The sequence below is a fragment of the Guillardia theta genome, assembly GCF_000315625.1.
Source record: "Guillardia theta CCMP2712 unplaced genomic scaffold GUITHscaffold_241, whole genome shotgun sequence".
In the NCBI taxonomy this organism is placed as follows: Eukaryota; class Cryptophyceae; order Pyrenomonadales; family Geminigeraceae; genus Guillardia; species Guillardia theta.
The window spans coordinates 21040-37216 of record NW_005434435.1 but is presented as its reverse complement, the minus strand read 5'-3'; the positions used below and the strand labels follow the sequence as shown (position 1 = coordinate 37216).

The following is a 16177-nucleotide window of genomic DNA, read 5'->3' as shown; positions in this document are numbered from 1 at the left end:
CGATCTCGATCTCGTCTCCTGTGTCCTCAGCCTCCTCAGCTCTGCTTCCTGACTGTCAGGAGGGCGTCTGCGATCTTGATCTCGTCTCCTGTGACTTGAATCATATCGAGGTATGTCTTCCTGTACTTGAGATATGCCCCTGCAATCTTAATCTTGTCTCCTTTGATCTTCGCCTCGTCAAGCTCTGCTTGTGTCAGTCTGGAACGCGCCTTTGCGATCTCGATCTCGTCTCCTGTGTCCTCAATCTCCTTCAGCTCTGCCGTCCTCCTGAGCAACGACAAGCTTATGCTTGCCTGCCTGGCTAGCTCGACTGCCCTTTCGAACTTTATCTGGCCTCCTCTCAGCCAAACCTCCTCCAGCTCTGCCATCCTGAGGGCAAGAAGGGCCTCTGCGATCTCGATCTCGTCTCCTGTGACCTCAGCCTCCTCCAGCTCTGCCTCCCTGACCCTGATTCGTGCCTTGAGGATCTCGATCTCGTCTCCTGTGACCTCAGCCTCCTCCAGCTCTGCCTCCCTGACCCTGATTCGTGCCTTGAGGATCTCGATCTCGTCTCCTGTGACCTCAGCCTCCTCCAGCTCTGCCTCCCTGACCCTGATTCGTGCCTTGAGGATCTCGATCTCGTCTCCTGTGACCTCAGCCTCCTCCAGCTCAGCCTCTCTCTTGCGCAACGACAAGCTTAGCCATGCCTTGTTGACTAACTTGCGTGCCTTCGCGATCTCGATCTCGTCTCCTGTGACCTCAGCCTCCTCCAGCTCTGCCTCCCTGACTCTCAGGAGGGCGTCTGCGATCTCGATCTCGTCTCCTGTGACCTCAGCCTCCTTCAGCTCAGCCTCTCTCTTGCGCAACGACAAGCTTTTGGCTGTCTGGTCGACTAACTTGGATGCCCTCGCGATCTCGATCTCGTTTCCTGCGACATCTGCCTGCCTTTTCTTCGTGTGTGACCGGTCATGACTCCATGCAAACCGACTTTGATTGTCTTGTTTCTCACGATCAGGCAACTGCGGACCTCTACCTGTCGTGCCGTTTGCTCTCCGCTCCGCACGTCCCTCGAAAGCCTTGCTTGCTTCATGCTTCATTGCACTGGCAAACCATAAAGAAGCAACCGTCAGCATGCAACAGACACTTCAATCTCTCTCCGCGAAATCCTCCCGATCCTCCGCTCACAGACTCACTATCTATGGCACCTCACTCCTGCTGCGTCACACTCCTCTACTCGCCGGCTTCACCTCCGATCACCCATCCATGTTTCACAATCGCCTACCTCGACAAGCGCAGCAGGCCAGAAGAGCTCCTCTGCTTGAGGCCGCCGACAAAAGAAACAAGCGACATGCCCGTCTTCTCGGTAGGATTCCACCCCCACCCCCTAGATGACACAGTTCTCGGTAGGATTCCACCCCCACCCCCTAGATGACACAGTTCTCGGTAGGATTCCACCCCCACCCCCTAGATGACACAGTTCTCGGTAGGAAGGATTCCACCCCCACCCCCCTAGATGACTCAGTTCTCGGCACCCCCTAGATGATCTCCTCCTCTTGATAACGGAGCCATCCGCCTCAGACCATCAGTACCAAATGCTCAAAAGGCAGCAACAACACATACCCGCAAGATACCATCGCACACAAAAGGCAGCAACAAGACATATCCTTCTTTTTTTTAGTTTTACACTCCCTTTTCTTTTTTGGACCACCCCTCCTCCCTCCTCTCCCCTCCTCCTACCACCCCCTACCCCTCCCTAGACCGGCCTCGCACCCCCTCTCTCCCTCGCTGCACGTACCCCCCTATCCCCTCCCTTCACCTCCCCTCGCTCCTCTGCCCCGCCATGGCAGCGGACCAGGGAGCGCTACGGTCCTTCTTCTGCCCCATCAGCATGGCGCTCATGACCGACCCTGTCACCTGCTGCGATGGCCACACCTACCAGAGATCCTCCATCGAGACCTGGCTCCGCCATCGTCTCTCCAGCCCCCTCACCGGCGTCCTCCTCCCCTCTAACCACCTTGTACCCAACCTCGCTCTCCGCAGCGCCATCCAGGAGTGGCAGGAGCGACACGCGCTGCTCGTCCCCAGCCACGACGTGGAGATGGAGGGGCAGCCTATCACAGCAGGCTCCTCCCAGACCCTCTACATAGGTCACCTCCGCGTGCAAGGAAGGAGGGCAGGGCCCGGCAAGATCAAGGTAGCCGTGCTCAAGCTCATGCAAGACGACGGCGGCAGACAAGCCGCGGTCATGCTCAGCTCGGGCCGCATCCTCGGCTTGTACGCTACATGGGGCAGAGCCAGGACGCCGACGGCTGTCCCCTGCTGCTGACCGAGCTCGCCGAGCTGGGGTCGCTGAGAGAGGCTCTGCTGGGGAGGCTGGCGGGGCAGGTGACGCGAGGGCACCAGACGGCGATGATGGAGCAGATCGCGCAGGGCATGGAGCACCTGGCTGAGCAGCGGGTCGTGCACCGGGACCTCGCGGCTCGGCACGTGCTGGTCATGGGCTTCGACAAGGAGGACGTGGGGAGGACGTCGGTGAAGGTGGCGGGGTACGGGCGGGCAGGGGAGCTGGTGGACGAGAGTGACGGGAGGGTAGCGGGGCGAGCGCTGCCGGTGCGCTACATGCCCCCAGAGTCGATGCAGAGAGGCCGGTGCTCGGAGAAGAGCGACGTGTGGGCCTACGGGGTCACGTGCTGGGAGATCCTGACCTCGGGCATGACCCCCTACTACCCCATGACGGACCCGACTGTGATCGGGTACGTGTGCGGGGGTGGGAGGCTGCCTCGAGAGCACCTCCTCGGAAGATGCCCGGACGGGTTGTGGGCCTTGCTGGAGAGCTGCTGGGCGACGAGGGAGGAGGACCGCCCGAGGTTCGCCGAGCTTGCGGTAGCTGTAGGAAGAGCCGGAGCGGAGGGGGGTGAGGGGGCTGCTGCATGGACAGGGTCAGACAGGACGCCTGGACAGCAGCGGGCAGGGGCCGGCAACCAGTCGCTATGCCGAGGTAGGAGAAGGATCGGAGAGGCAGCGGGGGGAGGTGTCAAGGCGGTGGCGAGGAGAGTCAGGAAGCGCAAGTACGCAGAGCTCGTGGAGCTGCAAGGGTCAGCTTGCACCGCCTTGGAGTCCACGGGCAGCGACGCTCTCAGCTCGCTGAGGACGAGAGCTCAGGCGCTGCCGGTCGGGGCGTCGGCAGCGGTAGGGCAGCCGGCAAGGGAGGCATGGAGGCTGCTGAGGACGGGAGCTGACGACAGCATAGAGGCGGTGATGCAGGAGATGAGGACGTACGAGGCTCTCGCGGAGGTACAGCAAGCTGCGTGCGAAGCCTTGGTCAGCATGGCTCGGAACGGGTAGGCTGACAAAGTCATGGTGCGAGAGGCGGGAGCGATCGAGGCCGTCGTCAGCGCCATGACCACGCACGCGGACGACGCGGGGGTACAGCAGGCTGCGTGCTGGGCCCTGCGACATACCGTCAGTTTCATCAAAAAGAGCAAGGCGCGGGCGTCGGAGGCGGGAGCGATCGAGGCCGTCGTCAGCGCCATGTCCACGCATGCAGACCACGCGGGGGTACAGCAGGCTGCGTGCGAGGCCCTGGACTACACTATCAGCTTCAGAGATGAGAGCCAGGCGCGGGCACGAGAGGCGGGAGCGATCGAGGCCGTCGTCAGCGCCATGTCCACGCACGCGGACGACGCGGGGGTACAGCAAGCTGCTTGCTGGGCACTGAAGCATATAGTCGATCACATCGAAGAGAGCCAGGCGCGGGCACGAGAGGCGGGAGCGATCGAGGCCGTCGTCAGCGCCATGTCCACGCATGCAGACCACGCGGGGGTACAGCAAGCTGCGTGCGAGGCCCTGGACAACACTATCAGCTTCAGGGATGAGAGTCAGGCGCGGGCGCGGGAGGCGGGAGCGATCGAGGCCGTCATGAGATGCCTCGATAGGCACGCGGACGACTTGAAAGTGCAGCAGGCTGCGTGCTGGGCCCTAAAGTACACAATGCAGTACTTCCGATACCAGGGCACAGCGAGAGATGCGAAAGCGATCGAGGCCGTCGTCAGCGCCATGACCAGGCACCAGAGCAACGCGAAGATACAGCAAGGTCTATGCCAAGTGATGACAGCGATAGCCAAGGGCCACGAGCAGAACAAGCTCCCGGCCATGCAGGCGGGAGCGATCGAGGCCGTCGTCGGTGCCATGTCCACGCACGCAGACAAGAAATGGCTACAAAATGATGGATGCAAGGCCTTGCGCAGCATGACGGAGGGCATGGCAGACAGCCAGGCGCGGGCGCGGGAGGCGGGAGCGATCGAGGCCGTCGTCAGCGCCATGTCCACGCACGCAGACGAGATGTGCTTGCAGTGGTCAGCATGCGAAGCCCTTGAGAGCATGACGGAGGGCATGGCTGACAGCCAGGCGCGGGCGCGGGCGGCAGGAGCGATCGAGGCCGTCGTCAGCGCCATGTCCACACATGTTAACGACCGATGGCTACAGTGTGACGCATGCAAGGCCTTGCGCAGCATGACGGAGGGCATGGCAGACAGCCAGGCGCGGGCTCGAGAGGCGGGAGCGATCGAGGCCGTCGACAGCGCCATGTCCACACATGTGGACGACCGATGGCTACAGTGTCACGCATGCAGGGCCTTGCGCAGCATGACGGAGGGCATGGCAGACAGCCAGGCGCGGGCGCGGGAGGCGGGAGCGATCGAGGCCGTCGACAGCGCCATGTCCACGCACGCAGGCGACCGATGGATACCGCGTGACGGATGCAAGGCCTTGCGCAGCATGACAGAGGGCATGGCAGACAGCCAGGCGCGGGCGCGGGAGGCGGGAGCGATCGAGGCGGTAGTGAGGGCGATGCAAAGGCATGAGGGCAGCGGGTGGTTGGAGGATAGCGCGATGGAGGCTCTGAGCAGCCTTGCTAGCAACAACTCGTACAACATCCGACGCATCCGACGGCTCCGAGGCGCCGCCTTGCCTCCCAACATCCCCGACACCCGTGCTTCTGAGGCGGGCCGACGGCTCAGGTCCGTGCTCGAGCGACGCGATGCCGAGTGATGGGGAGGGTCGTGGTGGAGCTGGAGGGGAGGCGGGGATGGCGGGGAAGGGACAGAGCTTGTTGGTGCTGCTAGGGGCAAGAGCTGGCGGTGAGACGAGCGTCGAGCAGGGGGCTGAAGCTTTCTCAGCTTGTCGGGCAATGTTGCGGTCAGCCTTGATTGTACCTGATAGAAGCGCGTCTTGCTCTCTACCTCTCAGCTCTTCTCTTCCTCCACCCCAATGTCTGTCTATGCGGGCTAGTGCTCGCTTTTACTCCACTAAACTTTGGTATTCTGAGTAACATATCTGTAAGACCCGTAGGATACTGAAGATCAGGACCTGGTCTCAACTTTGTTGCATCTCTCTATATTTTTACCTCGCCTGGTGACGTCACTCCCTGACCTCTCACTATCAGGTTGCATCACCCTACCAATCCAATTTGTGGAAGTTGACGCGTGTGGGTGCCAGTTCAATGCGTCCGAGGAAGGGGTCATAGAGTCCCCGAAGTCACCTGGAAACCAGAAGCACGAAAGAAAGTGGGGGTCAAGGAAGTGTAACAAGACTCCTCTCCTGATCTCCTCTCCGCTTCTCTCCTCTCCTCTCCTCTTCGAGACTTCAAACCTATAGAAGGGAGGAGCCTGTTTTGACGACACCCTCTCCTGCATGGACTGAATCCACTCATGCTTTGAGAAACCTTGGGCAGATGTCTGGCTTGACTTGCCTCTTTCAGATTCAGCTTGCCCCTGACAAACCTCGAATACATTCAGGGATTCCATCCATGTGCTTACCAAGATGTGATGTTCTTTCAGTAGCATCGCTCCCTTGAAAAGGTGTTCCTGTGATGTCCTGCAGTGAGTGTCATATCTCTTGCTACCTGCCTCGCTGTGTCAGTCTCGCGTACCTCCCAAGCTCTACCTCCTCCTCTCTTGATTCTACAAATCATTTTCATTCTCATGCGATAGAAAGGATCGCTCGTATCGAGCTCTACGAGGCAGACAGCAGCATCAGCCGCTGCCTGCCGGATCATCAAGTAGCCGCGCTTCTCACATGCCGAGAGCCATGGGCTGCTGGCCGTACGCTGGAGTACCAACAGGCATCGCAGCTGCAGCGGCGTACTCCACGTCAAGGGCAGGATAGGCTTGAGGCAGGTAGACAGGCACCATCTCCACGTCTACTGCCTTGCCGACGGCCTTGAGCAGGAGGAGCTTGTAGGCGAGCAGGCCGAGCAGACCTGCTCCTACCACGCCCCCGATGACGCCTCCGATGATGGCTCCGATGTTCTGACCTCCTGCTGGAGTCGTCGACGAGCTTGCATTTGCTTGTGTAGACATGGCTGCTGCTGAGGCCCCGACGATCACAGCAAGCTTGCGCGGGTCTGTCTTCCAAGCGAACATCCTGCTGCTAGCAGAAAGCAGAGCGGACTTCTGACCGTTGGAGTAGGAGCCCGCAATGGTGTCGTTGAAGTACATGTCGGCTGTCGTAGCCGATGACGTCGACACGATGAGCAGGGCCGGGCTGCTCCAGGTAGAGTCCAGCACGGACGGTCGGCTGGTGATGGAGTAGGAGTACGCGCCGCCGTCTGACACCGACAGGCTCTGCTGGGGTACAGCCTGATCGCCGAGCATCTGACCGAAGGAGTCGAGCACGAACACGGGCGAGCCTGGCTCGTGAGGGATCGGAGAGCTGGCGTTGATGGCGTTGGAGCCGTTGGTAGGAGACAGCAGTGAGCTGTCTGAGCTCGGGTCATACCCGTCCATCCTGTCCTGGAAGTGGAGAGGGTCTGCTGGGAACCTCCAAGGCTGGTACGTCACGGGGTAGGTCACAGTTGGCCTGATGAGTCTCTTGGTGAACTTGTTTGTCAGGTCGACCCCGAGGTAAGTCTGCTGGATCAGAGGGCGGTAGGAGTAAGTCGCTCCTCCGACCGCCTGCCCTTGGGCGTCGCTGTCGATGAACCTGTTGAGGCTCAGCTGGAAGGATGGCTGGCTTGTCACTCCGGCTCCTCCCGACAGCACGTGGACTCCTGACACTGCGATCACTCCAGCAGCGTTCATGCTGTACACAGGCAGAGCTGAGAAGCCCGACAAGCCCAGCAGACTTGACCTGACGTTGAGCTGCCAGGAGAAGACCGCGTTGGGGATGTTGTAGGGCGTGTTGGTCACGTGAGCAGTCGCCGACGTTCCTCTCAGCCCGCGATCATCCTCGGGGACGACACCTGAGGCGGGCTGCCGGATCATGATGATCTCCTCGTCGAGCTGTGCCCAGACGTCTTGGTAGCTGCTGGAGGCCTGCAAGATCGAGCTGGGAAGGGCGATGGAGCCCTGCTGGGCAATGTATCTCAGGTGCTGGTCGCGCCGAGTCATAGGAGTTACGGCAGACACTGGCGAGGACGTCTTGGCTATGGGAGCGGTCCATGCGACTGATGCAGCGAGCTTGTGAGGAGCAGGAGCGGTGCCTGCTTGAGCTCGAGAGACATGGAGGAGGTTGCCGTTGAGGTTGTCTATGGTCATGATCTCATCGTCGATGACGATGCTGTCGCCGGCTAGGAACCCGGAGGCGTCGAAGAGGATGACGCGCGTTACGGTCGAGTCAATGTCTAGAGCAAGCTTGGACGTGGCGAAGCTCTTCTTGGAGATCGGCAGTAGCTGATGGGTGAAATGTACGTCATAAAACCATGCAATAGTATGGTCTGGGCCATATCCTCCTGAGGTGAAGGTGAGGCGGACTTCGTTCGCAGAGGATGAGATGACTTGTGCTGTGCCACCCGTGTTTAACAGATCGACAGAAGCAAACAACATGAATATGACATAACCCCACGTGAACATGACGCTGTCACCGGGGGATAACGCGTCACCGTTCAGAACGTCAAATCTCTCGTACTTGAACAATACTGCTTTGTCTTTTGAGAATGATATTCCTTGAATAATACTGTATGGAGTAACGTCCATGGAGTAATCTCCGACAGCTTGTACTCGAAACAAGCCTCTAGACCCGTCGCATATCCACACGAAGTCACCCGGGGAGTAGAAGTCTGAGACTAGAGTGTGCAAGGAGATGCTGAAGGTAGCAGAGTCAGAAGGGTCCATAACGTCTGTGTCAAGAGTTGAGTTGAGGAGCCTCAGACCCTCAATCTTCACAAGGTACCCTGTGTAAGGAGGATCTTGATCTTCATCAAACAATCTTTTTAATGTGATTTTGCTGTCTGCAGTGTTGATAGCTGTCACTTCGAGAGCTGAAGAGCCATCGCTCACGATGTCTCCAACTGCAAAGTCGGATGTCCTCGACATTGTTACCCATGTATCATCGGAATCGATAATGTATGGAGGGTTGAAGTAGGCAGGCTTCGCTATTGTCTGCACAAGCGCACCCGCTGACACGCTGGTAGCCTGCGAAAGCGAGAAGGGAATCTGATATATCGTGCATTCAGGGATCATTTCTCGACGCACACTGCCGTCCGACTGATACTCCATCACTTCTATGTACCCCAAATTGCCCCCTTCATGGGCTTTTACACCTGTCAGAGCCCACAGAAGATCTCCGGCTTGCAGTCCGTAAGTGTTTGAGAAGTTTGCGTTGGTTGCCGTCTTATCGATTGACTGCTCAAGGACACGTGGGCTGAATAGATAGTTCACTGAGATCCCTTGGAAGAACTCTTGAGCAGATGATCCAAACTGAGCTCTTTGGACCGTCAGGTTCTGGTAGAGATACCCCGATACAGTAGCCGTCTCAGTGCTCAATACCAACATCGCCTCATAACTAGGTGAGGTAAATCCCGCCCGTCGAGTCCCGAGAATTTCAAAGTCTTTGAGACTTTGAAACTCATTCCAGTGTCACACAACTCCGCAAGCTCCGAGCGACTGTGTGCAAGAGCCACCGCTTCGTAAACAGTCCTCCGAGTGTACCGGCAGACACTCGCCAACCTACTTGGCTCAACGCCGAGGACCGAGCTCAGGAGTACCCGTAGTCAGGTCAGACTGTTAGGCTAGATAGCACCCGGGTGTGTAGACAGGTCATAGGCTACTAGGATGTCTCGCGAGATCTTCTCTGGCAAGGGATCGAGTGACTCGGACCGGGTTACCCGTTAATGAGAGTTGGCGTGTATGGACTATGGTGGAGGGGTGGCTTCGGCCCTGTGGTGGGTGAGGGGGTGGTGCTGAGGAATGGATCTGGTCTTGTGCTGACCGCTGACGTGGCTATCAAAGACCACCATCAGAAGCATGACGACTGAGTCACTCTCTTTCCTCTCTCATGGACGCGATTCCAACCCCCCCGATGTCTTCATCCATCCTCCCCTTGGACAAGACAAGGTCTCCAACCTCTTCCTCCTGAATGCCGGTTTTCGCTGCCTCCTTCGTTTCCTAGTATTTTATTGAGGCGGATTTGTTGGCTCTATCCTCCCCTCCTTTGTTTGCTCCGGTTTGTCCTTCTTTTTCAGTCAATAAATTGAATGATCACTTGCTTTCCTTTCTCTCCTCCCATGCATCTCTCCCTCGCACCCATCACGCCATCTTGCTCTAGAGTCACTTTGCTCGGACTCTTGTTTGTCTTGGCAACACCTTCTTCCATCTTGCTCTAGAGTCACTTTGCTCGGACTCTTGTTTGTCTTGGCAACACCTTCTTCCATCTTGCTCTAGAGTCACTTTGCTCGGACTCTTGTTTGTCTTGGCAACACCTTCTTCCACTCTCCCGCGTGAGACGCTGCCATCGGTCACCTGACGCCGCGCGTCGACCCGAGACGAAGAGACAAGTTGGTTCGTGCCGAGCATCGTCTGTCCCAAGAGTCATCGTGTGCTGATCAGAGGATCTCAGCTGCTCCCGGCTCTGATCTCATTACTGCTCCTCGGGTCACTGAGCACTCGCTCGCACAGTGTGTAACTCCGGATCTTGAATGTTTGATCGATCAGAGTTCGTTTCACTCCTCCCCCCTCACACACCCCAGCGCCACGGCCACGAGCAGCGCCGCCTTCTGCTTCCTCTCAAGAGACCAGCATGAGGAGACTTGCTGACTCACTCTGCTTCCTCTCAGAGACCAGCATCAGGAGACTGTCGCTGACTCACTCTGCTTCCTCTCAATCAGATCTCAACGTCTTCGCTTTCCATCTCATTCGCATCTCATTGGGTTTGAGGACTTCACTCTCAGCGACTTCTTCTTCCCGCCAATCGAACACCACCTGATCTGTCTCTCTAACTCGTTCATCGCACTTGCATCATCACAACATACTGCTTTTGTGTGATCTGATCTGACTGTTTGCGTTTCCTGGGAACACGGCCCCTCGTTCCTTCACGGACTGCATCTGCACCTCATCATCTGCTCCGAGGCTCGTACCGTACCGTTAGCTGAACGCGCCATTGCCGCTCCTGGAAGTTTCAGCGGGCCCCGGTACGGTACACCGGCCTCAGTGACCCGGGCCCCGGCGGGTCGGAGCCCGGGCGGCGGCACTGGGGGCCGGTAATGGTTACCGTACTACCGGGTAACTGGTGACTACATGATTCAGGCGGACTCCGGGAGGTACATACAGAGTTTTGCGGATATCCTGAAATCAGAGGGGAGGATTTCAAAGTTTGCTGATACCTAATGTCTAAAAACTTTGAGTAAAGACCAGTCCAACGGACAAAAGCAACTGACGTAGTGCGACATTGTCTACCCCTACCGTCGGTCACCTAAGTCAGAGTCTGATACCGGTACTTTAAGAGAATAACAGTGATGTAGAGAGGGTAGGGTACCCTACCTGTACCCGTGTAATTACCCCGGGTACCCCCACCCCCCGTACTGATGGGATCAGACGCGGTACTCTCCACAATAACAGGTTGACTTCTGATCAGGGGTGGGGTAGTAGGCTGATGAAAGGGCCGTACGGTTGGTAGGCCCTCCCTTCCTAAAACGCTGAAGTCTCACACGGGTGGTAGGGTGGGTGTACGTGTGCTTTCAGTACAGGGGGTGGTCTTGTGAGATGGTACCCCCACCCTCCCTCTTCTCCCCGAATGGTTATCATATGGTGGGTGTCCATGTAGACTTTTTGGAAGGGTGGATGGGGTACCTCAAACCCGCTGATTCAAGTGGTGGGGTGGGAGAATGTTAACTCTGTAGAGAGGTAGGGTAGGCTGGTACTTTCCACCCGTATCTAATTCGCGGAAACCATGGTATTCTATAGGGTAGGGTAGGGTCATGTCACAGGAAGGGGTGGTCGTGAAAGTGCTTATAACAATGGAAGCGATTGAAGAGCGGGAGAAGAGAGGGAGAGAGGATGGAAGGAGCTTGAGGGAGGGTGACGACAAGCTTGTCATGTCGCTAGAGTGTAAGAGATGTCTTGTAACTGCTGCAGAGAGATGGAGATGTGACAGCAGACAGAAGAAAGGAGAAGAGGAGGGAAAAAGAGGGAGATGAGAGGAGGGAATTATATTCCCTGTCTGGTTGTTGTATGTTTTCTTGGCATTCTTGTTTGCAAGTAGAGGGAAGCTAGAAACGTTATGCGCTTTTCCTTTTGTTATACTGCCATTCTTCCCTCTTTCCCTTCCAACAAAACGGAAGTTAAGAGAAGAGATAATTAAGAATGTGGAATGATTCTTGCAAGGGAACAAATGATTGTAACTCTACGGACAGAGAGCTCACGGCACATGATGGGATCAAAGCCTTCATATCCTCGTGAATATTAGCGATGACACAGCTGTGACTGTGTTGTCCTAGAGCTCTCTGAAAGTCCTAAGGAGAGAAACTTGTGCTGTGTGTAGATGACAAGCCTTAGTTTTTTGTGGAAGACAACAAGATCGAATCACCCCTCAAAGCAACTCTCGATGATATGACGCTTGTGACAGGCGTTGAGATCTGCTGAGCCTTGTCCCCTCCTGCTAGTCTGGTACGGCATGGGGAAGGATGTACAGAGAGAGATCATAGAGCTTGAGCGTGAGCTCTTGACCTTGAGAGTCAAGAATGAAGTGCTGCTCGCCCACACCTCCGCTCTCGCTCAAATCAGCAATCCCACGGCTCATCCACCAGCTAGTGCCCAGCAGACGACCAGCTGGACTATCCCCGACGACATCAGCTCTGACCTCAAGAAGCTCTTTCAGACCCCTCTAGACTCAAAGGAATACAAAACGATTCTCAACAACCTCCGCATGGCTCTCGGCGTCGACGCGTCGGCCCTCAGCCCTGACAGGCTCTCGTACGACGACTACGAGGTCAGAGTCGCAAGAGAGTGGGAGCTCGAGCGCAAGACCAGCAGCCTCGGCGACCTCAACATCCTCCGAGTCATGGCGGAGTGCATCCCCGGCGGGAGCGCGGCGAGTCCTCTTGCGGGGCTACAGGGGATGACGGAAAGCGCTCTATCGGCTCTATGGCAGACGGCGATAGGGAGGAGGCTCGAGGAGGCGCTGAGGAGGCCGGCAGAGGCAGGAGGGCGGGCGGGAGGAGACGGTGCGACGTCGCACAACAGCAAGTTTGCGGTGAATGAGTCGGACGGTACAGGCAGCGGGGAGGTACGCGAGGCCGTGTACGGGAAGATCGAGGAGTACTACGGGGGGCTGATGGAGCGGATCGGGCTACCTCAGACGGAGCTGATGAAGGCGATAGAGGAGGAGCACTGCAAGGGCAAGGACGCGGAGGAAGCGTTCACGACGAGCAACTACAACATCACGACGACAGCCAAGGAGGAGTGGCTCAACGTGACAGACCCGGAGAGGAGGCGGAGGCTGTCGGACGGGACGCGGGTGATCCGAGGGATGGAGGAGCTGAAGGGGCTGGACACGGCGATCAAGGCGGGGCTACAGGAGGCGGAGCTGATCGCGCTGCAGCTCTACACAGGTAAGAGAGAGATAGCGAGAGAGGGAGAAGGAGCATGGGGGAGGAAAGAGGAGCAAGAGAGCGTGAGAAGGCTGACAAGAGGCTTGCTATGACAGGGCCGATGTACTTCAAGTACAACTCTGTTCTTCGAGCTCCCAACGAGCTCCTCCGAGACTCCAGCAAGCTCCCCAACAAGTACACGACGACCATCCACTGCATCGTCAGCGGGGTCGTGAAGCTGTCTCGTCACACGCCTCTGCCGGAAGGGCTGCGGGTTGTGTGGAGGGGGCTGAAGGGGATGAGGCTGCCGGAGAGCTTCCTCAACGTGGACGAGCTCGGGGTGTCCGGAGGAGTCGAGTACGGGCTGCTGAGCACGACGACAGACGTCAGGAAGGCGATGCAGTACGCCGGGGAGGAGGGAGAGTCGATCGTGTTCGAGATCAGCTGCGGGGCGATCGACCGGGGGGCGAGCTTGACGTTTGTGTCTCAGTATCCGGGGGAGGGGGAGATGTTGTATCCGCCGCTGTCGTACCTGGAGGTGGTGAAGACGCCGCGGTACATGGAGGTAGAGGGGAGGCGGGTGAAGGTGCTGGAGCTGAAGATCAACGCGAACACGATGAGCTTGACGATCGAGGACTTTGTGGGGAAGAGGAAGCAGCTGTACGTAGGGCTGATGGAGAACCTGGCGAGGGAGGTAGAGCGAGACGTGAGGGGGTGGGAGGGGAGGATCCAGGAGCGGCTCAGGACAGCATTATACGATTCATTTTATAAGTACCATCAGGGTCTTGTGGGGTCGATCGTGGAGGAGAGCTGGGGGCTGGTGGAGGCGAGCAGGGCGAGGGAGTCGGGCTGGTACAACGACGAGTCAAACTACAAGGAGGCGATCGAGCTGTCGAACCGAGTCAAGGACATGGCGATCAATAAGCTCAGGCACTGGATCGAAGACACTCAGGGACAAAACAAATGTCAAGCACTTGCGGAGGAGTCGATGCAGTCAGTGTACTGGAGGACAATGGCGGGTCTGATGTACGAGATCAGCTCGCGGACTCCAGCAGACGATGACGGCAGACGAGAGCAGAGCAAGAGGCTGTGCGGGATGTACGGCTTGTCGATGTCAAGGTCGGGCCAGCACGGGGAGCCGCCGACAGTGACGGCGGTGGTACGAGGACAGGGGGAGCTGATCGGGCTGCTGAAGGCGACCGAATGCGACATGGACGAGCGGACGGAGGACGGGAGGACAGGGCTGCATGTAGCGGGGATGCTGGGGAGGGCGGGGAGCGTGAGGGAGCTGATAGAGGCAGGAGCAGAGGTAGGAGCGAAGGACAAGAAAGGGAAGTCGATGGTGCACTGGGCGGCGGAGTATGGGCATGTGGAGGTACTGAAGACGGTAGAGAAACAATGCGGGAAAGAGACTCTGAAGACCTTGATGATGGAGAAAGACGATCTCGGCAAGACATGCGCGCACTATGCGAGTCAGGGAGGGCACTTGGAGGTAGTGCGGTATGCTGTAGAGACATGCGGGGAGGAGCTGCTGAGGGCGAAGGCTGTGTATGGGGGGACATGCGCATACTTGGCGAGTAAGGGAGGGCACTTGGAGGTAGTGCGGTATGCTGTAGAGACATGCGGGGAGGAGGTGCTGAGGGAGAAGGACAATGACGGCAGCACATGCGCGCACTTGGCGAGTGAGGGAGGGCACTTGGAGGTGCTGCGGTATGCTGCAGAGACATGCGGGAGAGCTGCTGAGGGAGAAGATCAATGACGGCAGGACATGCGCACACTTGGCGAGTCAGGGAGGGCACTTGGAGGTAGTGCGGTATGTTGCAGAGACATGCGGGGAGGAGCTGCTGAGGGAGAAGGACAATGACGGCTGGACATGCGTGTACTTGGCGGGTGCGGGAGGGCACTTGGAGGTAGTGCGGTATGTCGCAGAGACATGCGGGGAGGAGCTGCTGAGGGAGAAGGCCAATGACGGCAGGACATGCGCGCACTGGGCGAGTGAGGGAGGGCACTTGGAGGTAGTGCGGTATGTCGCAGAGACATGCGGGGAGGAGGTGCTGAGGGAGAAGGACCAGTACGGCAGGACATGCCCTAATGCGGTGAGTGCGGGAGGGCACTTGGAGGTAGTGCGGTATGCTGTACAGACATGCGGGGAGGAGCTGCTGAGGGAGAAGGCCAATGACGGAAAGACATGCGCGCACTATGCGAGTGGGGGAGGGCACTTGGAGGTAGTGCGGTATGCTGTAGAGACATGCGGGGAGGAGCTGCTGAGGGCGAAGGACGAGTACGGCAGGACATGCGCGCACTGGGCGAGTGAGGGAGGGCACTTGGAGGTAGTGCGGTATGCTGTAGAGACATGCGGGGAGGAGCTGCTGAGGGAGAAGGCCAATGACGGCAGGACATGCGCGCACTGGGCGAGTGAGGGAGGGCACTTGGAGGTAGTGCGGTATGTTGGGAAGACATGCGGGGAGCAGCTGCTAAGGGCGAAGGACGAACATGGCGCGACATTCGCGCAATGGGCGAGTCTGAGAGGGCACTTGGAGGTAGTGCGGTATGCTGTAGAGACATGCGGGGAGGAGCTGCTCAGGGAGAGGGACGAGTATCGCAAGACATGTGCGCACTTGGCGAGTGAGGGAGGGCACTTGGAGGTGCTGCGGTATGTTGCAGAGACATGCGGGGAGGAGCTGCTGAGGGCGAAGGCCAATGACGGCTGGACATGCGCACACTATGCGAGTGCGGGAGGGCACTTGGAGGTAGTGCGGTATGCTGTAGAGACATGCGGGGAGGAGCTGCTGAGGGAGAAGACCAATGACGGCAGGACATGCGCGCACTTGGCGAGTGAGGGAGGGCACTTGGAGGTAGTGCGGTATGCTGTAGAGACATGCGGGGAGGAGCCTGCTGAGGGAGAAGGCCAATGACGGCTGGACGTGCGCGCATGAGGCGAGTACGGGAGGGCACTTGGAGGTAGTGCGGTATGCTGCAGAGACATGCGGGGAGGAGCTGCTGAGGGAGAAGGCCAATGACGGCTGGACATGCCCTCATGCGGCGAGTGCGGGAGGGCACTTGGAGGTAGTGCGGTATGTCGCAGAGACATGCGGGGAGGAGCTGCTGAGGGAGAAGGCCAATGACGGCTGGACATGCCCTAATGCGGCGAGTGCGGGAGGGCACTTGGAGGTAGTGCGGTATGTCGCAGAGACATGCGGGGAGGAGGTGCTGAGGGAGAAGGACCAGTACGGCAGGACATGCCCTAATGCGGCGAGTGCGGGAGGGCACTTGGAGGTAGTGCGGTATGCTGTAGAGACATGCGGGGAGGAGCTGCTAAGGGAGAAGGCCAATGACGGCAGGACATGCGCGCATGAGGCGAGTCAGGGAGGGCACTTGGAGGTGCTGCGGTATGCT

At 58.3% G+C, this 16177-nt stretch overlaps 6 protein-coding genes across 6 annotated transcripts in view; 4 read left to right on the top strand and 2 right to left on the bottom strand.

Moving 5' to 3' along the window:
* Positions 1–1076, bottom strand: part of GUITHDRAFT_121595 (hypothetical protein) — a gene marked incomplete at both ends in the record, with an annotated part of 1483 nt that extends 407 nt beyond the window's left edge. The window contains one exon of the mRNA XM_005819164.1: positions 54–1076. Coding sequence (XP_005819221.1) covers positions 54–1076 — 1023 coding nt within the window. The remainder of the gene's footprint in view (positions 1–53) is intronic.
* Positions 1077–1849: 773 nt separating this feature from the next.
* GUITHDRAFT_59603 (hypothetical protein) lies at positions 1850–2047 on the top strand (the record flags this gene model as incomplete). The annotated part of the gene is made up of 1 exon (XM_005819163.1): positions 1850–2047. A coding segment is annotated over one exon (198 nt), but the record flags the coding sequence as incomplete, so codon positions are not given.
* A 350-nt stretch (positions 2048–2397) lies between these two features.
* On the top strand, positions 2398–2850 carry GUITHDRAFT_45271 (hypothetical protein; the record flags this gene model as incomplete). Its single annotated transcript, XM_005819162.1, has 1 exon — positions 2398–2850. A coding segment is annotated over one exon (453 nt), but the record flags the coding sequence as incomplete, so codon positions are not given.
* Positions 2851–3336: 486 nt separating this feature from the next.
* Positions 3337–4443, top strand: GUITHDRAFT_82508 (hypothetical protein; the record flags this gene model as incomplete). The annotated part of the gene is made up of 2 exons (XM_005819161.1): positions 3337–4023; positions 4138–4443. Coding segments are annotated over 2 exons (993 nt in total), but the record flags the coding sequence as incomplete, so codon positions are not given.
* A 1607-nt stretch (positions 4444–6050) lies between these two features.
* Positions 6051–8750, bottom strand: GUITHDRAFT_121593 (hypothetical protein; the record flags this gene model as incomplete). Its single annotated transcript, XM_005819160.1, has 1 exon — positions 6051–8750. One exon carries the CDS (start codon positions 8748–8750, stop codon positions 6051–6053), a length of 2700 nt encoding a protein of 899 aa, XP_005819217.1.
* Positions 8751–14039: 5289 nt separating this feature from the next.
* On the top strand, positions 14040–16174 carry GUITHDRAFT_82519 (hypothetical protein; the record flags this gene model as incomplete). The annotated part of the gene is made up of 3 exons (XM_005819159.1): positions 14040–14483; positions 14587–15639; positions 15953–16174. Coding segments are annotated over 3 exons (1719 nt in total), but the record flags the coding sequence as incomplete, so codon positions are not given.
* Between the last annotated feature and the right edge of the window lie 3 nt (positions 16175–16177).